Consider the following 15,034-nt stretch of genomic DNA (forward strand, 5'->3'; position numbering starts at 1 on the left):
CAGGCTGACACAGATCAGTGTGATGGACAAAGTATCGAAACAAAATCTGGACCCTACAGCCATGGACTCTCCATGGCCTGAGAATGGCATGAGAACTCGGGCACAAACGGGTCAGGGCATCGTTTTCTCCTCAGAACTCTAAGGTCACTTTTTGTTCCTCAAATTCTGAATGGACAATTCAGCTCATAAAATGTTTTCAGGGAGGGCTTCCCTGGTGGCGCAGTGGTTGAGAGTCCCCCTGCCAATGCAGGGGACACGGGTTCGTGCCACGGTCCGGGAGGATCCCATATGCCGTGGAGCGGCTGGGCCCATGAGCCATGGCCGCTGAGCCTGTGCGTCCGGAGCCTGTGCTCCACAACGGGAGAGGCCACAACAGTGAGAGGCCTGCGTACCACAAAAAAAAAAAAAAAAAAAAAAAAAAAAATGTTTTCAGGAAGACATGGGTACAGCGCAGTTCTAGGGAAAGTGCGAAGTGGGCGACTTCTTGGGGCTACTCTTCCTTCTGCCGTTTTCTGGTTTCTGTTTGCTTGTGGTAAACTGTCCGCACACTGTGGTAAGACTTCATCATCCCTCCAGGTCATCCTGCATTGCTGGGCCTCTTTGCTCCTGGGGGGCCAGAGCTGTGTGTGGCAGGGCCCTGCTGCCCTCGTGCAGCAGGAAGTCCTCCATCTGTCTTGTCCTTGCTGTCCCTCGCCCACTCCTCAGCGACCAGTCCAGCCCTCTACCCCAGTGTTCAGTTTGTCTCCTTCCCTGGACTACTTAGTGAATAGGTCTGATTTGAAAGCTACTTCTGCTCCATCACTGCTCAAGTGCTGGGCCTTCCCGGGCCCCCAACACTAGGATTCTGACACCCTGTACACCGCAACTAGTACCAACTGGGCAGCCTCCAGCAACACACACTAAGCAGAAACCCTTGTTGCCCCCTCCCCTGGTCTGCCGGCGTGGTGCTCATTGCCGATCGCTGCTCCCCCACCTGCCACCAGGATGGATCGGTGTTACATTTATTTCAGCAGCTGTTTCAAGTGAGAATCTGCCAGATATTCATAGGTATGGGGTAAATCTCAGGTGGCATCACACGATTTGGGGTAAATGGGGTCAGGCCATCTCTGTGCCGCTGGAGTGAACAGGATGTTCCTCATTCCTGGGGAAGGAGCTTTAGCACTCAAAACAGTATATACCCTGAGCGTCCAAACCAGATTATTTGATGTCTCAGTTCCAGAGTTCTTGTGGCTTAATAGAAGACCTGAAATGGGCAGATTGACAACTGGATGTCTGACACAAATGGCCAGAACATCCACCCAACTGTGTGACTCTGAGCAAATTCCTTCCTCTGGAATTTGCTGCCCTCAGCTCTGAAATGAAGGATTAGCAGAAGTAAGCTTTAAAGTTTCTTCAGGCTCAAGCATTCTGTTTCTCTCTGAGGCAAAGTAGCATGACAGATACTGGAATCACACTAGATTCAGTGACTTTAGCAAGTTATTCAACCGCCCTTGGCCTCAGTTTCCTTAACTGTAGGGTGGGATAATAAGAGCAGCTACTTGTGAGTTTCATGTGAGGAATAAATAAGATAATGCATATAAAACGCTTAGCAGGCATAGATTCTCATGTGCTCAATAAGATTAGCTTTATCATTAATATATGTTTATGTCCAATTTTAACTTAAAAAATGGCCACTCCACGTTTGGCTCTCGTTTTATATTTCTCTCCAGCTTAAGGTTTTGAGCTCCTCAAGATTTAGAGCCAGGTCTGGCTGCCTGTCTCCTGCACGCTTATGACTTCACTGTGCCACTTCCTTACTGTAATGGAGAATCAGCCCCCATACAGGCTCTTTTCCACCTTAGGACCTTTGCATAGGCTGTTCCCTCCGCCTGCGTTATTCTTTCTACAGCGTTCCCTTAACTAGGTCCTTCTCATAGTTTTGGTCTTTGTTTATATGTCATCTCCTCATAGTGGGCTGACCACCTGATAAGTTGTTAAGACTTATCACAATTTGCATTTATTCTTTTTATCTAGCTAATGTCTTGTGTCCATCTCTCCCGCTAGTGCCTAGCACTGGGCCAGCCACAAAGTAAATGCTCAATAAATATTTGTTAGATGAATAAATTAATGAATTAATGGATAATATATTTATAGGACACCATATTATTTATGTCATATTATTATATGACAGCATATTATTTATGAAGCCCTTTCATAACTAGGCTCTCATCATGAAGGCATATAAATCTCTGTAAGGGATACAGAAATTGATCAGCCAGAGCCTGGCTGTAGTTACCCCACACATGACAGCTGCCATGAAGAGTAAGCACAAGGTTATGGCAGTGCATGGGAAGAGCCCTTATCCCAGTGGGGATGGAGTGGGATGGGGCAGGGGTCTGTCAGTGAGAGACTCCTTGGAGGAAGAGGCATGTGAGTTGAGCTTTGTGGGTAGAAGTTGCCTAGGCAAAGATGGGGTTGAGGTGGGCAAGCCCACAGGCATAGAGGGATGAGAGGCCATAACACAACATCAGGACTAATAACGATGTTAATAGAGGTGTGAATAATATGCTGTTTGTTTTGGCAAGGGGAAGAGCAGGGAAGACCCCAGGGAGAAGGTGACCTTTGAATCTGACCCCTTAGCCAGATGATAATGGGAAGTATCCAGTGTGGTTCACTGATGTGGCCTGAATGGAATCCAGAGAGATGATCTGAGTTTCACTGAGCCAGGAGCCTGGGGAGGAGCTGAGGGAGCAGGGAAGTGGTACTTGGGTCCCTGAGGCCAGACCTGTAACCCAGGGTGAAGCCCTGGCCTGGGGTTGTCACCAACAGGTACTCTGCCCTGCTGTCCAGGTCCCAGAGCAACCTTTAGCTCGAGACACTGGTACCTTAATCCCTGCTCCCTGAGCTAAGGCCATTGAGTCTTCTAATGTGTGAAACAGGACTGGGAAATAACAGCGGCTAAGACAGAGGAGGCAGATCCACAGGCCAGCAAGCAGACAGGTCATGTGAGTATGTGAATGAAGGCACTGAAGGCTTCCTCCAAAGGCACTTGAAAGTGTTATAAACCACAGTAACAACTGTATCTAATAAAACCGCTTTGGGGGACTAACGGTGGGCTGCTAAACTGTGATCTCTGCCAGCATGTGGGGGGGGGCGCTAGGAGTGCAGAGGGTCAGGGATGACATGCCTCTTCCTCATTGTCCACATGGAGGCCCTCCTGACCTGGGAACATCCTCACAGAGTTCTCAGCCCAGTGGGTCAGGAGATGGCTCTGGGGCATCAGATGTGGGCAGGACCCACAGGGACCCAGAGAGGCACCCAGAACTTGCCCGGAAGTTTAAATGAGGCTGCCAGGTCAGGTGTATGATAAGAAGTAGAGAGGGAAGCTCGGGAAGGCAGATCTCCAACGGGCATCTGGTTGAGCATAGATAGCTATATTGGGGAGGGCAGCCACCAGGCCCTTCAGGGAAAGTCTCTCTAGGCTCACAGAGGAGGAGCTCGGTCTTTGCAAAAAGAACCAGAGAAATGCACTTCGAGGCCGGAACTCCCACAAGCCTGGGCTTGCAATAAATGAGTCCCTTCAAGAGAGCATGAGGCGGGCTTCCCTGGTGGCGCAGTGGTTGAGAGTCCGCCTGCCGATGCAGGGGACACGGGTTCGTGCCGCGGTCCGGGAAGATCCCACATGCCGCGGAGCAGCTGGGCCCGTGAGCCATGGGCGCTGAGCCTGTGCGTCCGGAGCCTGTGCTCCGCAACGGGAGAGGCCACACAGTGAGAGGCCCGCGTACCGCAAAAAAAAAAAAAAAAAAAAGAGCATGAGGCTATGGAGAGAGAAACCCACTACTACTTTTGACACACTTGTGTACAGCAAAGCTGTTGGCCCGCCTTGCAAGCATTTTTCTGACTGCACAGCTGTGTGCTACCTCCTGTTTATTAATGCTGGTCCTCATCTGATGTAGACAAAGTGTGTATCATTAAACTCTCACAAACCACACCTATGAGCGTCTAGGTGTTGTCCTTGGATCACCTAGGGAGACTCCTGGGCCTCATCCCAGACTGATTTTCATCAGAATATCTGAAAGCGGTCGCTGAAATCATCATTTTAAACAGGGGTCCTAGGTGATGATGAAGTCAGTAAAGTTCGAGAAGCATCGGCATCAAGTGGCACAAATGCTGTTTCGAGGTAGCACGGGCTTGCTGAGTGCAAACAGCCCCAGTGACGTGATGAACAAAAGAGTAAATGGTATAGAACTGAGTACAAGAACTATCTGGTCAGTCATCCAGTCACTCAGTATACATTATGTCCTGGGCCCGAGTGCCCCTGAGAGTCCATCAAACAGTTCACAGAGGTTGAGAAGCTGGCCAAGGGGGCCCAGGTCTCAAGCCCCAGTCGGGAAGCTAGTGGGGCAGGGGGGAAGGTGCAGTGGCTGCCTCTCTCTAAATCGGGGGGCATGGGAGATGGAGAGGGTCGCTCACCCTCCTTTCCCCTCCTTAGGTGGATTCGAAGGCCTGCTGCTCCAATCCTCACCATACACAATGCAAATTCTGCCCCTGAAAATTTAATTTGGGCTAAGAAATATCACTGAAAAGGTAAATAACCCAAAGGGAAAAGGAAGGCTGCCTGTTAGTTATGTTCCAGTGTAAATTGGTTTGCTGCAACTGCTCCCCATGTGAGCACACTGAGTGAGAGGAAGGGAGGTCTGGGGGCATGGAGGCTTGGGGAAGAGGGGGGCTGGGGGCAGCCAAAGAGCAGGGTGTGGACCCTGGTTGTTTCTGGAGTCAGGGAGACAGGGCCAGGGGAGGGTGTGCACCAAGTGCCACCTCTGATGATCCTGACACTTCCTCCCATCATCTCAGAGACCAACCAGGAAGACTGCTTCCCTGCTCCACCCATGTCCTGCCCCAGCACCCACTGGCACTGCCCTGACCAGCCGGACCAAGCCCTCTTAGCTGCCAAGCGCAATAGTTCTCATCTCAGCTCATGACCTACCTCTCTGCATCCTTTGACGCTGTAGTTCCTCCTTGAAATCCTCTCCTCCCTGATTTCTTTTCCACTCCTCTCCCGGTTTTATCTAACTTCTCTGCATTTGTTCCTCAGGCTCATCTCCTTTCTTCTCCCATCTCTTAAAATTGATATGCCCATCAGTTCTATTCTGGACTCAGAAGAAGGTTCTTTTCATCTTAGTTGTCTTCACTGGGTGATCTCACCCACTTCTGTGCATATCTCCTGCCACAGTTCATGGATTTATTCATTCAGCAAGTGTTATTGAACACCTACTGTGTGCCAGGCACAGTATGACGCCCAAGTCAAAATTTACAACCCAGATTCCTCTTTTAATCTCCAGACTATATTTCACATTGCCTTCAGAATTTCATATATGTATGAAATTTATGTATGTATGACTGTGGCTCTGTTTCTTGAGACAGCGATTCAGGTACAGATGACTTATTAAGGGCATGATCTTTAGGAAAGACCCATAAGGGAGTCAGAGGAGCAGAGTAGGAAGGGGCAGGACTGAGCAAGGCTGTGGTCTCAGATGAAATCTAGCTGGAGACTGACTGGGGGAGTGAGAAGGCTCTGGAGCATAAGTCACACTTCAGAGTTACCCCGCCTTGAGGGAAAGGCACCCTTGTATAAGAGAAGCACTGGCCCCCCTGGGGCGGGGGTATAACTGCCCAGGCATCCTTTGGAAAAGTGCACCCATCAGCCAAAGGTAAGTCTCCTGACATGGTCTCAGGCATAAGCTGATTGCTGCAACACGTATGGAGCTGGGGGCTGGGCACAGCGGTCAATAAAGAGGCCCTGGCGGGGACACCAACTATGTCTCCTCCAGCAGCTAAGACTCACGTAGTACAGATCCGTGCCCGGCACCATTGTAAGTGCTTTATGTGTATTAACAAACTTAACCTCTAAGGTAACCCTGTAATGTAGTTACTATTATTCACATTTTACAGTACAGAGGTTAAAAGTAACTTGCCTAAGGTTTCTTGATAGGTAAATGATGGAGCCAGGATTCAGACCGAGGAGAGTTGGCTCTAGATTCCATACCCTTAACTACCACTCCTCCTTCCTCCGTGTATTGAGTCTTAGCCTGGCCCAGGCACTGTGGGTAGTGAAATCAGTACAAACAGCCCTGCCTTCATCGAGGTTACTTTCCAGTGAGGGAAAATGGACAATAAATGAATAAGTAAAATACATGACCCAAATGGTACTAAGTGCTAAGGAGACCAATAAATCAGGGAAGGGAGGTAGGGAGTGCTAGGTGACAGTGCAGCTATAAATCGGGTGGCCCAAGGAAGACTTCACTTAAGAGGCATTTTAGTCCAAAGGAGGAGGTTTCTCTGCTTCTGTTCTCCTGCTCAGTCTGCTTGACCCTGGTTTACTTTCCCTCTGCACAGCTGCAGGGTAACCTTCCCAAATCACTTGCTCACGTTCCATCCCTGAATGACACCCTTCAGTGGTTCCTGATTGCCCTTAGGATAAATGCACCGCTTCTGCCATGGTACAAGAAGCGTCCTGACTTGAGGCCTGCTTCCACTCCTGCCTCTTCTCTGGAAGCCCTGCTTCTACCGTTGCAATGCCCGGGCAGGGCAGGAGTACAAATGGAAACCCACATACCCTATATCTAAATATTGAAAATTAATACAGCAAGCTAACGAACTGTTAGATAAAATGTGTTCTACCCTACCACCTTGACAAACAGATCTTCATAGCGACCTAGGAGGCCAGCTTCAGATTCAGATTTGTTGGACTCCTGAGTTCCATGCTAGAACTCGGCAGTACAGGGAGCTCTGCCTTCAGCATGCATGTTTTAGCCACATCCTTACAAATGGCAGCTCTTTGCCGCCCCTCAGGCCGAGGTGCTCATACTGGTGGCGTTCCTTACCCTTGAGGAATTGAATTGGACTTGGGAGAGAGGCACACATGGGCCAAGGAAGCAGGTAAAGACCTTTGAGCTGAGAATTTTAGGGTTTCGGGTACAAGGAACTTGGTCTAGAAAAGGATGGGGGCAGCATGGTCTCTTTCTGTCAAGTGTCCTCGTTCCCTGGGGGGAGGGTGTGCAAGAGGAGGGTCGGAGCCCAGAGGAGGGCTCTCTGAAGCATTCAGACAGCAGTTCCTCGTCACTCTTTGCCTCTCGCCTCTGGGCCTAAACCGAAGTGAGTTACTTGAACTTTCTGAGTATGCCATATGCTCTTTTGCTTCTGTGATTTTCTGATTGTGCAGACTGCAGAGTAGAGGTCATCCACTTGGATTCTTTGCCCTAATTCCCCCCATCTCCTATGAGCTCCCTAATCTCGTCCCCTCATCGTGACCCTTCCCCCCACACCCAGTCACAAAAACACCACACGTAGTGGCAACATGGTGGGTCACATTATATAGTGACCTGAGCTTGGGCTTTTGGAGTCAGTGGTCCTGGTTTTGACTCTGTGCTAGGTACTTACCAGTCATGTGACCTTAGGCAAATTCTGTGCCTCAGTGTCATCATCTCTTACAGGGTGATAACCATGCCAGGTTTATCCATCATGAGGATAAAATGAAATAACGTATGTCAAGTGCCCAGCCACCATCCCTGGCACAATAAGTATGCGATGAAAAGTTCTTTTCCCTCCTCCAGCTATGTTCCTTGTTTCAAACCGTAACAGAAAGCACCTTGGTAGATTAGCTGTTTTCACAGAAAGATGCCAATTAGGTTATCTCTCAGCATTCAGCCCCTGGGCCTCTTTCCCCATCTCCTGAGCTAGTGAGAACTTCCTAGAGAGAATTAGTACCTTATTTCTCTTTTAGTTGTCAGAAGTCATTCGTTAATAGAGTGTAAGCTATTCTTGATGACCACATTTAGATACTGGGATAGTCAAGCTCCAGCTCTTGGTAGCAACAGTGACTCTTTGTTGTTAGGGACAGGGTTTCGTCATGTCAGCACAATTATGGTGACAGCGATGGAGCCTGAGGAGCAGGTGAGCAAGGAAGTCTGTCATCTCTAAGGGAAGGGAAGACCCACAGTTACCGTGCAGTGCCTGGCATAAGTGCGTGTGCAACAAATGTGAGTCAGGCTAAATGAAACTAAGCTCAGTGAGAAAAGCCATTAAAGTGCCATAGAAAAATAGATAAAAGAAATGGTCAGGTTAAGTCACGGAAGAAATTCTTATAGGCCAATAAGCTATAGCCAGTAATCAAAGGAATGCAAATTTAAATGTAATGCCATATTTTTCTTGGAAAATTGGCAAAGATTTAAAAAATTCAGTGACCAGTGCTGACGAGGATACAGTAAAGGGGCGGCGGTGGGTACTCTCAGCATTGCTGGTAGATATATAAGCTGATGTGCCCTTCTGTAAAGCAGTAATGAGGATGATTTAAAAAGCTGTGGTGTAGGTATTAGATAGACTATGTGTCATTAAATATAACTGTTTCAAAGAAATGTTAGACATGAGAAAAAATTCTGTGTTACAATGAAAGGTAGAACACTATATGGTATACAAATTACATGTACAAAAAAGACTGGAAGGAAATAGGCCTGAGTATTATAAATCCCTACCATTAGTATCTCTTATACAGACTTTTGAATATTCTAACTCTTCTATAATTACTGGGTATTTTCTCATAATGGGAAAGAAATTCTGTAATTTAAGAAAAAGGCACATTGGTTTCAGACAATAAGGTAGAGAGAATTATTTATGGAAGACCCTGGCCACTTACTGACTCAATAAGTGTCAGAGAAGGAGAAGAGGTAACCCCTTTCCTTTGGGATATAGGATTTGTGGAGAAACAAAAGGCTCAGCTTTCCCCCTTGCTGAGTCTAATCCTTTGTGTCAACAAGAAGAAATGGAAAGAGTGTCTCTCCTCACCTGGGGAGTTTCCTGTGTAACTGGGAGGCCCAGTAAGCTGCCTTATGCTTGAGACATTCGCACAATCACAGGAGCTGTGGTCTCTTCAAAAGTCTGTGACATTTTCATCACTGGCTGAGATTTGAGAATGAAGCCTGAAACAGGGTTTTGTTTCCTTTTGTAGCCTAAGTCCTCCCATTGTGGCCTTACCTCCAGTAGCTATAAGCGATTGGTAGGTGGTGGTGCACGACTGTGGGGCATGCAACATGCACAGGGCTTTAAGCTAGTACAGTCTGGGTAATAGGAAATTAAGCCAAACAACCTAAGGAAATGCTACACCAGTATTTATATAAACATGTGAATTAACCAAAGTCTATTTTGAGTTAGAAAATAAATACACAGGTTAAATAAATGAAGGACAGAAGGAAAGCCCTCTAACTACCAAAGCATAGACTTTCTTCCAAATTGAGGTGTTATAACTGTTTTGATCTTCGGTTTTTTTTCTTTTCTTTCAATTCTTAGGAGTTATAAAGTTCAAGTGTTTAAATAAACTTTGCTACTTAATAAGTTATGCAGCAACATCTTGATTCACTTAGCCCGATTAGTTTCTGGTTTTCAAGTTGGTCACTGTCACTTCATCTGGCCTTGATTTCAAGAGTAGTCTCCCCTGTCTTAACTTCCTGAAATGTGCCTTTTTATACCCTGACTCTTATAATGGAAGTACATGAGACAACGGGACCACATCCACTGTCTAATCAGTCCCACCCTTGGCCATCTGAGAGTGATCAGCATGGCTCGGCAACCTGAGTTTTTCAAAGTTGACATACAATTTGAACTACAAGTAATACATCTTAAATACAATGATGTTATCAATACCTTGTGTACCATCTCTAATCAATTGTTAGAATTGGCCTAGACCCCTTTATTGAAAAAGATTCTTTGGCCCAGGTTGGGTTCAGTGGTAAAACATAGCAGTGGCTGCCATTGATGTGGGCCCGGGGAAGGACAGCGTTCATGCCAAGGACTTTCCATCGCAGATCTAAGGGCAGCAGCATCCCTCACTCTAGAGAGTTTGTATTCAAATGGAGAAAATATGATTCAACCCAGGAGCAAGAGAGAGAGACAAGAATTAAAAGAAACTCAAACATAGTAGTGAATACCGAAACTGTAAACGTCCCAACAAGTGCAATTGACTACAGGGAAAGCTGAGTTACTTGCTAAGTGCTGGGAGAAGACAGATGCCCTTGGTCAGATGGGGTTAATCTCGAAAGGTTTTCTGAGTCAGTACATTTTGAGTTGGATTGCAAGGCAGCCAGGAGACCTGGAGTGAAGTTGGAAGGTTGGTCCAGATAAAGAGGAATGCAGGTTTCCAGGTGCTTTTTGACTGTGTACTCCAAAGTCTCAACAGCCCAGAGTGACCGTGCCTGACCTCTGACCTCCCCACAGTGAGGACGTGTGCAAACGTGGCTTCACCGTCATCATCGACATGCGGGGCTCCAAGTGGGACCTCATCAAGCCCCTCCTCAAGACGCTGCAGGAAGCCTTTCCAGCCGAGATCCATGTGGCCCTCATCATCAAACCCGACAACTTCTGGCAGAAACAGAAGACCAACTTCGGCAGCTCCAAATTCATCTTCGAGGTGAGGCCGACCTCTCTCCTAGCTCCCGTTTTCCTTCCCCTTCTGCCACCCACCCATTTCTCACCTGCACTTCTCCACCTTCCTACCATCCCCAACATGTCAGGGGCTGGTAATTCAGGATTCCTTGGCCACTGTGGCCTTGCCAGTGAGAGTCTCAGAAGGAATAAGAGGCTCATGCGATTGTCCCAAGGGCACAGAGTCATTAGGCAGTCCTGTTACTACTGGTGAGTGTAAATCAGAGCAATTGTTTCTGGGGGGCAACTTTGTAATTTGGGTCAAATGCCTTAAAAAGAGTTTATATCCACTGATCTCTCAATTCTCCTTCTAGGAAAATATTTTTAATATAAAAATTAAAGCAGAAAGGTGAAGAACTAATGATAACTATAAACAAAAAATGTCTACAAGGATATTCATCACAGTGTTTTTTGCAATAATATACACATGTGTACACAAATATTTATATATATGCATATCTCTACATGCACATATGTATAGTTCGTATCCTAAATATCCATTAATTTTGGCAGCATTAATACACAAATACTATGAAGCCATTAAAAATCATATTTAGAACAATAGTGTCATTGAAAAATGCGCATGATATATTGTTTTTAGAAAGACAAGTTATAGGGCTTCCCTGGTGGCGCAGTGGTTAAGAATCCACCTGCCAATGCAGGGGACACGGGTTCGAGCCCTGGTCTGGGAAGATCCCACATGCCACGGAGCAGCTAAGCCCGTGTGCCACAACTACTGAGCCCGCGTGCCACAACTACTGAAGCCCGTGCGCCTAGAGCCCGTGCTGCACAACAAGAGAAGCCACTGCAGTGAGAATGCTGCACACCTCAACGAAGAGCAGCCCCCGCTCGCCGCAACTAGAGAAAGCCCACACGCAGCAACGAAGACCCAACACAGCCAAAAATAAATAAATAAAATAAATAATTTTTTTTTAATTTAGGAAAGAAAAAGACTTTATAAAACAGTATGGGCAATATAATCTGAAGTTGGTTTTTAAGAGTATAGTATATGGAGAGGAAGACTGAGAGATACATGAAAATGGTTAACAGTGCTTTATTTGAGGTGGCTGGATTATGTTTTTCTACTTTCTTTTGACAATTTTGTATTACTTTTATACTCAGCGAAAACATGTTTTTTAACTTGATTTTTCTAGAGGCCATATGTGTCCCCTGAGAATTTTTAATGACAAAACATTAAATCAATGATTTAGGAACCTTTGTTCCAGCCAAATCCGAGCTGTTCTCCTTTCTCGGAACTCTGGCCCCCATCTGCAAGAGGACGAACCCTGTGTACGTGTGTGTTGGAAAGGCAGACCTGCTCTTAATCTAGCAGCAACTTCTCATTCCAGACGTTTGTCCCCAGGGGCCGGGAGCGCCTTTGTGTGGGGTGGTGGCCCCAACAGGTTGTGATTTGAGCACAGCAACCTGACCACCTGAGAGGCAGTTCTCTGTGTAAATAACACGAGAAATTTGACTTGGTGTAAGAACAGTTAACTCTCATGCTCCCCCAGAACCCCTTCCCAATGCTAGGAGTCCTGTAGGGAAATAAATGCTTTGTGTATTTTTGGTTTGTTTGTACAGAAGCGGTGACAACAGGCCTATAAATTTATTAGCTGAAGCGACTGGGAACAATCTTTCCAAGTCTTGAAACTTTTGCTTCAGCCTAGCTGCCCAGTATTTCCCATCTCCCTGCACCTCCTTCACCCCAAATTGAGCACGCTTGTCTTTGCCTCCTAAACAAGAAGAGCAGGAGACAGAGGTGGGGGCTTCCAACTCGGAAGAATATTTATGACGTAGTGTTTTATAAAGAGCAGATGCAGTACTTAGTGCAGACCGAGATGGTGGGTGCTACAGAGATGAGAGTCCAGGCTTGTTCAATGGCAGATACTTAATGAATAGTTAGTGAATAATCACGGGAGACTTCCTGGAAGTGGTAAACTTTGAGCCAAATTCAAAGGGGAAAGGGCTGTAACACAGGGCTTTTCAGGGTTTAATGCACAGATTCTCCTGGGGATCTTGTTAAATACAGATCCTGACCCACAAGGTCTAGGTGGGGCCTGAGATCCTGCATTTCTAACAAGCTCCCAGGTGGTGCCAATGTTGCTGGTTTGAGGGCTGCATTTTGAGTTGCAGGGATCTAGATCAGCAGAGGTTTGTGCCACTGGTTGCACATTAGGAGCTTTTAAAACTACCCATGCCCAAGCTCCAGTCCAGGCTAACTAAATCAGAGTTTCTAGGGGTGGGGCTTGAGCATCAGTGTTTTTTTAAACTCCCCAAGGGACTCTGATGAGTTTGAGAACCCCTGTTTCAGACACAGGCAGCTCCTTTCTGTGCCTCTGGAAGGAGATAGAAGGAAAAGGGAGAAGAGGAGGCGATGCCCAGAGAGCAGCAAGACAGAGGGAGACGAACTGCTTTTAAGGGTTCCAGTAAGGATGCAGCCTTCAGATCATCCTGATGAGCACTCACAGGGACTGAGCACGTGCTCCACGCTGGTGCCCTTGGTGCTTTACACACCGTCAGGTTTAATTCCAGCACAGCCCTAGGAGAAAAGCATTATTATCTTCATTATACAGAGGACGAAACAACGGCTCTGCGAACTTAGTTTGCCCAGTTCACACAATTAGTAAGTGTAGGGCTGGACCCTGAATCCAGATATTTCTCTAGTAGCCTCTCCTTCTCCAGCAGAGAGAATCAAGCAATCCTGTAGGAAAGAAACAATCTTTCTTGGTACGTCAGGGTGGTTGCCTGTGCCGTCATTTGCTGCTCTGTGTCCTGGAGACAAACATTCTCCACTCTGCTCTCCAAGAGTCTGTGGGGCTCAGAGAAAGCCGAGGGCCCAGGCTCCCTGTCCCCCGAGCCCTGTTTGTTCACTGCATCAGAGAAGGGCATCTGCTTGTGGGAAGAGGCAGGAAGATCGCCTCTGAGACCCTTGCAGCCCAAGACTGACCCACACTGCTTAATCCAACCATGAGGATATCCTAGGTTTTAAAGCTATTGAGAACTAGACCCCCTAAAATTAGATTCAGTCTGTTCTTCCAGCTTCTGATTCTAGCATCCTGAGCCGTGTTGTGGCAGACTTGGGGATGGGAAGGAGGAAGATGAGGGCAGTAGAACATAAAGGCAGTCTTCCCTTCAATGGCAAATGGTGATCAGGCGGAGAGGCTCTTTGAACCAGTAAGCCGGTCTTTTGAAACTGCCTATCTTAGCTGACCAGGGGGCTGCCTGCTCTCCCATTTGCCCTTTCCCAGGCAGGCTGTGGTCATTATTATATGGACTTATCTTGGCCTTTCCCCTTGACTGTCTCTCTTCTGCCTACGGCTGCCCTGGGGTCTTCCCCTGACTTGCCCCAGCATCACTGAGTCTCCCTCTCTGTGTCTGCCCATCCCAGACGAGCATGGTGTCCGTGGAGGGCCTCACGAAGCTGGTGGACCCCTCCCAGCTGACAGAGGAGTTTGACGGCTCCCTGGACTATAACCACGAGGAGTGGATCGAGCTGCGGCTCTCCCTGGAGGAGTTCTTCAACAGTGCCGTGCATCTGCTGTCACGCCTCGAGGACCTGCAGGAGATGCTGGCCCGCAAGGAGTTCCCCGTGGACGTGGAGGGCTCGCGGCGGCTCATCGACGAGCACACACAGCTCAAGAAGAAGGTGCTCAAGGCCCCTGTGGAGGAGCTGGACCGGGAGGGGCAGCGGCTGCTGCAGTGCATCCGCTGCAGCGACGGCTTCTCAGGGCGCAACTGCATCCCGGGCAGCGCCGACTTCCAGAGCCTGGTGCCCAAGATCACCAGCCTCCTGGACAAGCTGCACTCCACCCGGCAGCACCTGCACCAGATGTGGCACGTGCGCAAGCTCAAACTGGACCAGTGCTTCCAGCTGCGGCTCTTCGAGCAGGATGCTGAAAAGGTAGGAGGGTGCCGGCCAAACCTGAGCAGGGCTGGGGTGGGGGGCATACGTAGCTTTCTAGGGAGAATGACGGAGACTGCTAGTCCAACATTTTAAAGCTCCTCTTGTGGAGTGTTTATTATGTGCCAGGTATTGTTCTGTGCACCTTGTGTAAATTAACTTATTTTAATCTGGCAAGAGTCCTATGAAGTAGGTGTATTATCATCATCCCATTTTACAGATGAAGAAACTGAGAGGCTAAATAACTCGGCCAAACTAGGAGGTGCAGCATGGCTGCAGAGTCCACGCTTTTGCACTGTTGGACGCGGCCCCTCTCAGGGCGTGCCGTGCGTAGTGCAAGCCGGCTGAGCAACAGGAGTGACCATGCTGTTACCAGCCACAACCACATGACTTAGCGGTCACTGCCCTGCAGTGTATTTGACTATTGACAAAGCACTCTCGCATACAGTCTTATTTAGTGTACGCAACCCTTTGGTCCTTTGAGGTGGCTGGTGGTGGGTGTTATTTGATCTCAGGGCCACAATGGCAGACCTGACACAGGAATCCAGCTGTCTTCCATTTGAAGTCCAGGGCTCTCTTCCTGCCATACCACTTCTTTCTGGAGGTTTTCCCTCAGCTGCTGCACACTTTGTCGCGCAAGATATTTTTCCAGCAGTGAATTTTCAAAGCTTTCCCCTTACC

General features: G+C 47.9%; 1 protein-coding gene across 6 annotated transcripts in view; it reads left to right on the top strand.

Moving 5' to 3' along the window:
- Positions 1–15,034, top strand: part of KALRN (kalirin RhoGEF kinase) — a 612,746-nt gene that overhangs the window by 206,944 nt on the left and 390,768 nt on the right. For all 6 annotated transcript variants that reach the window (XM_029214081.1, XM_029214075.1, XM_029214079.1 and 3 more), the window contains exons 4-5: positions 10,246–10,438; positions 13,841–14,353. In XM_029214081.1, the coding sequence (XP_029069914.1) occupies positions 10,246–10,438; positions 13,841–14,353 (706 nt within the window). The remainder of the gene's footprint in view (positions 1–10,245; positions 10,439–13,840; positions 14,354–15,034) is intronic.

This window comes from Monodon monoceros, unplaced genomic scaffold, assembly GCF_005190385.1.
Source record: "Monodon monoceros isolate NGI ecotype Baffin Bay Population unplaced genomic scaffold, NGI_Narwhal_1 Super_Scaffold_11, whole genome shotgun sequence".
Taxonomy (NCBI): domain Eukaryota; kingdom Metazoa; phylum Chordata; class Mammalia; order Artiodactyla; family Monodontidae; genus Monodon; species Monodon monoceros.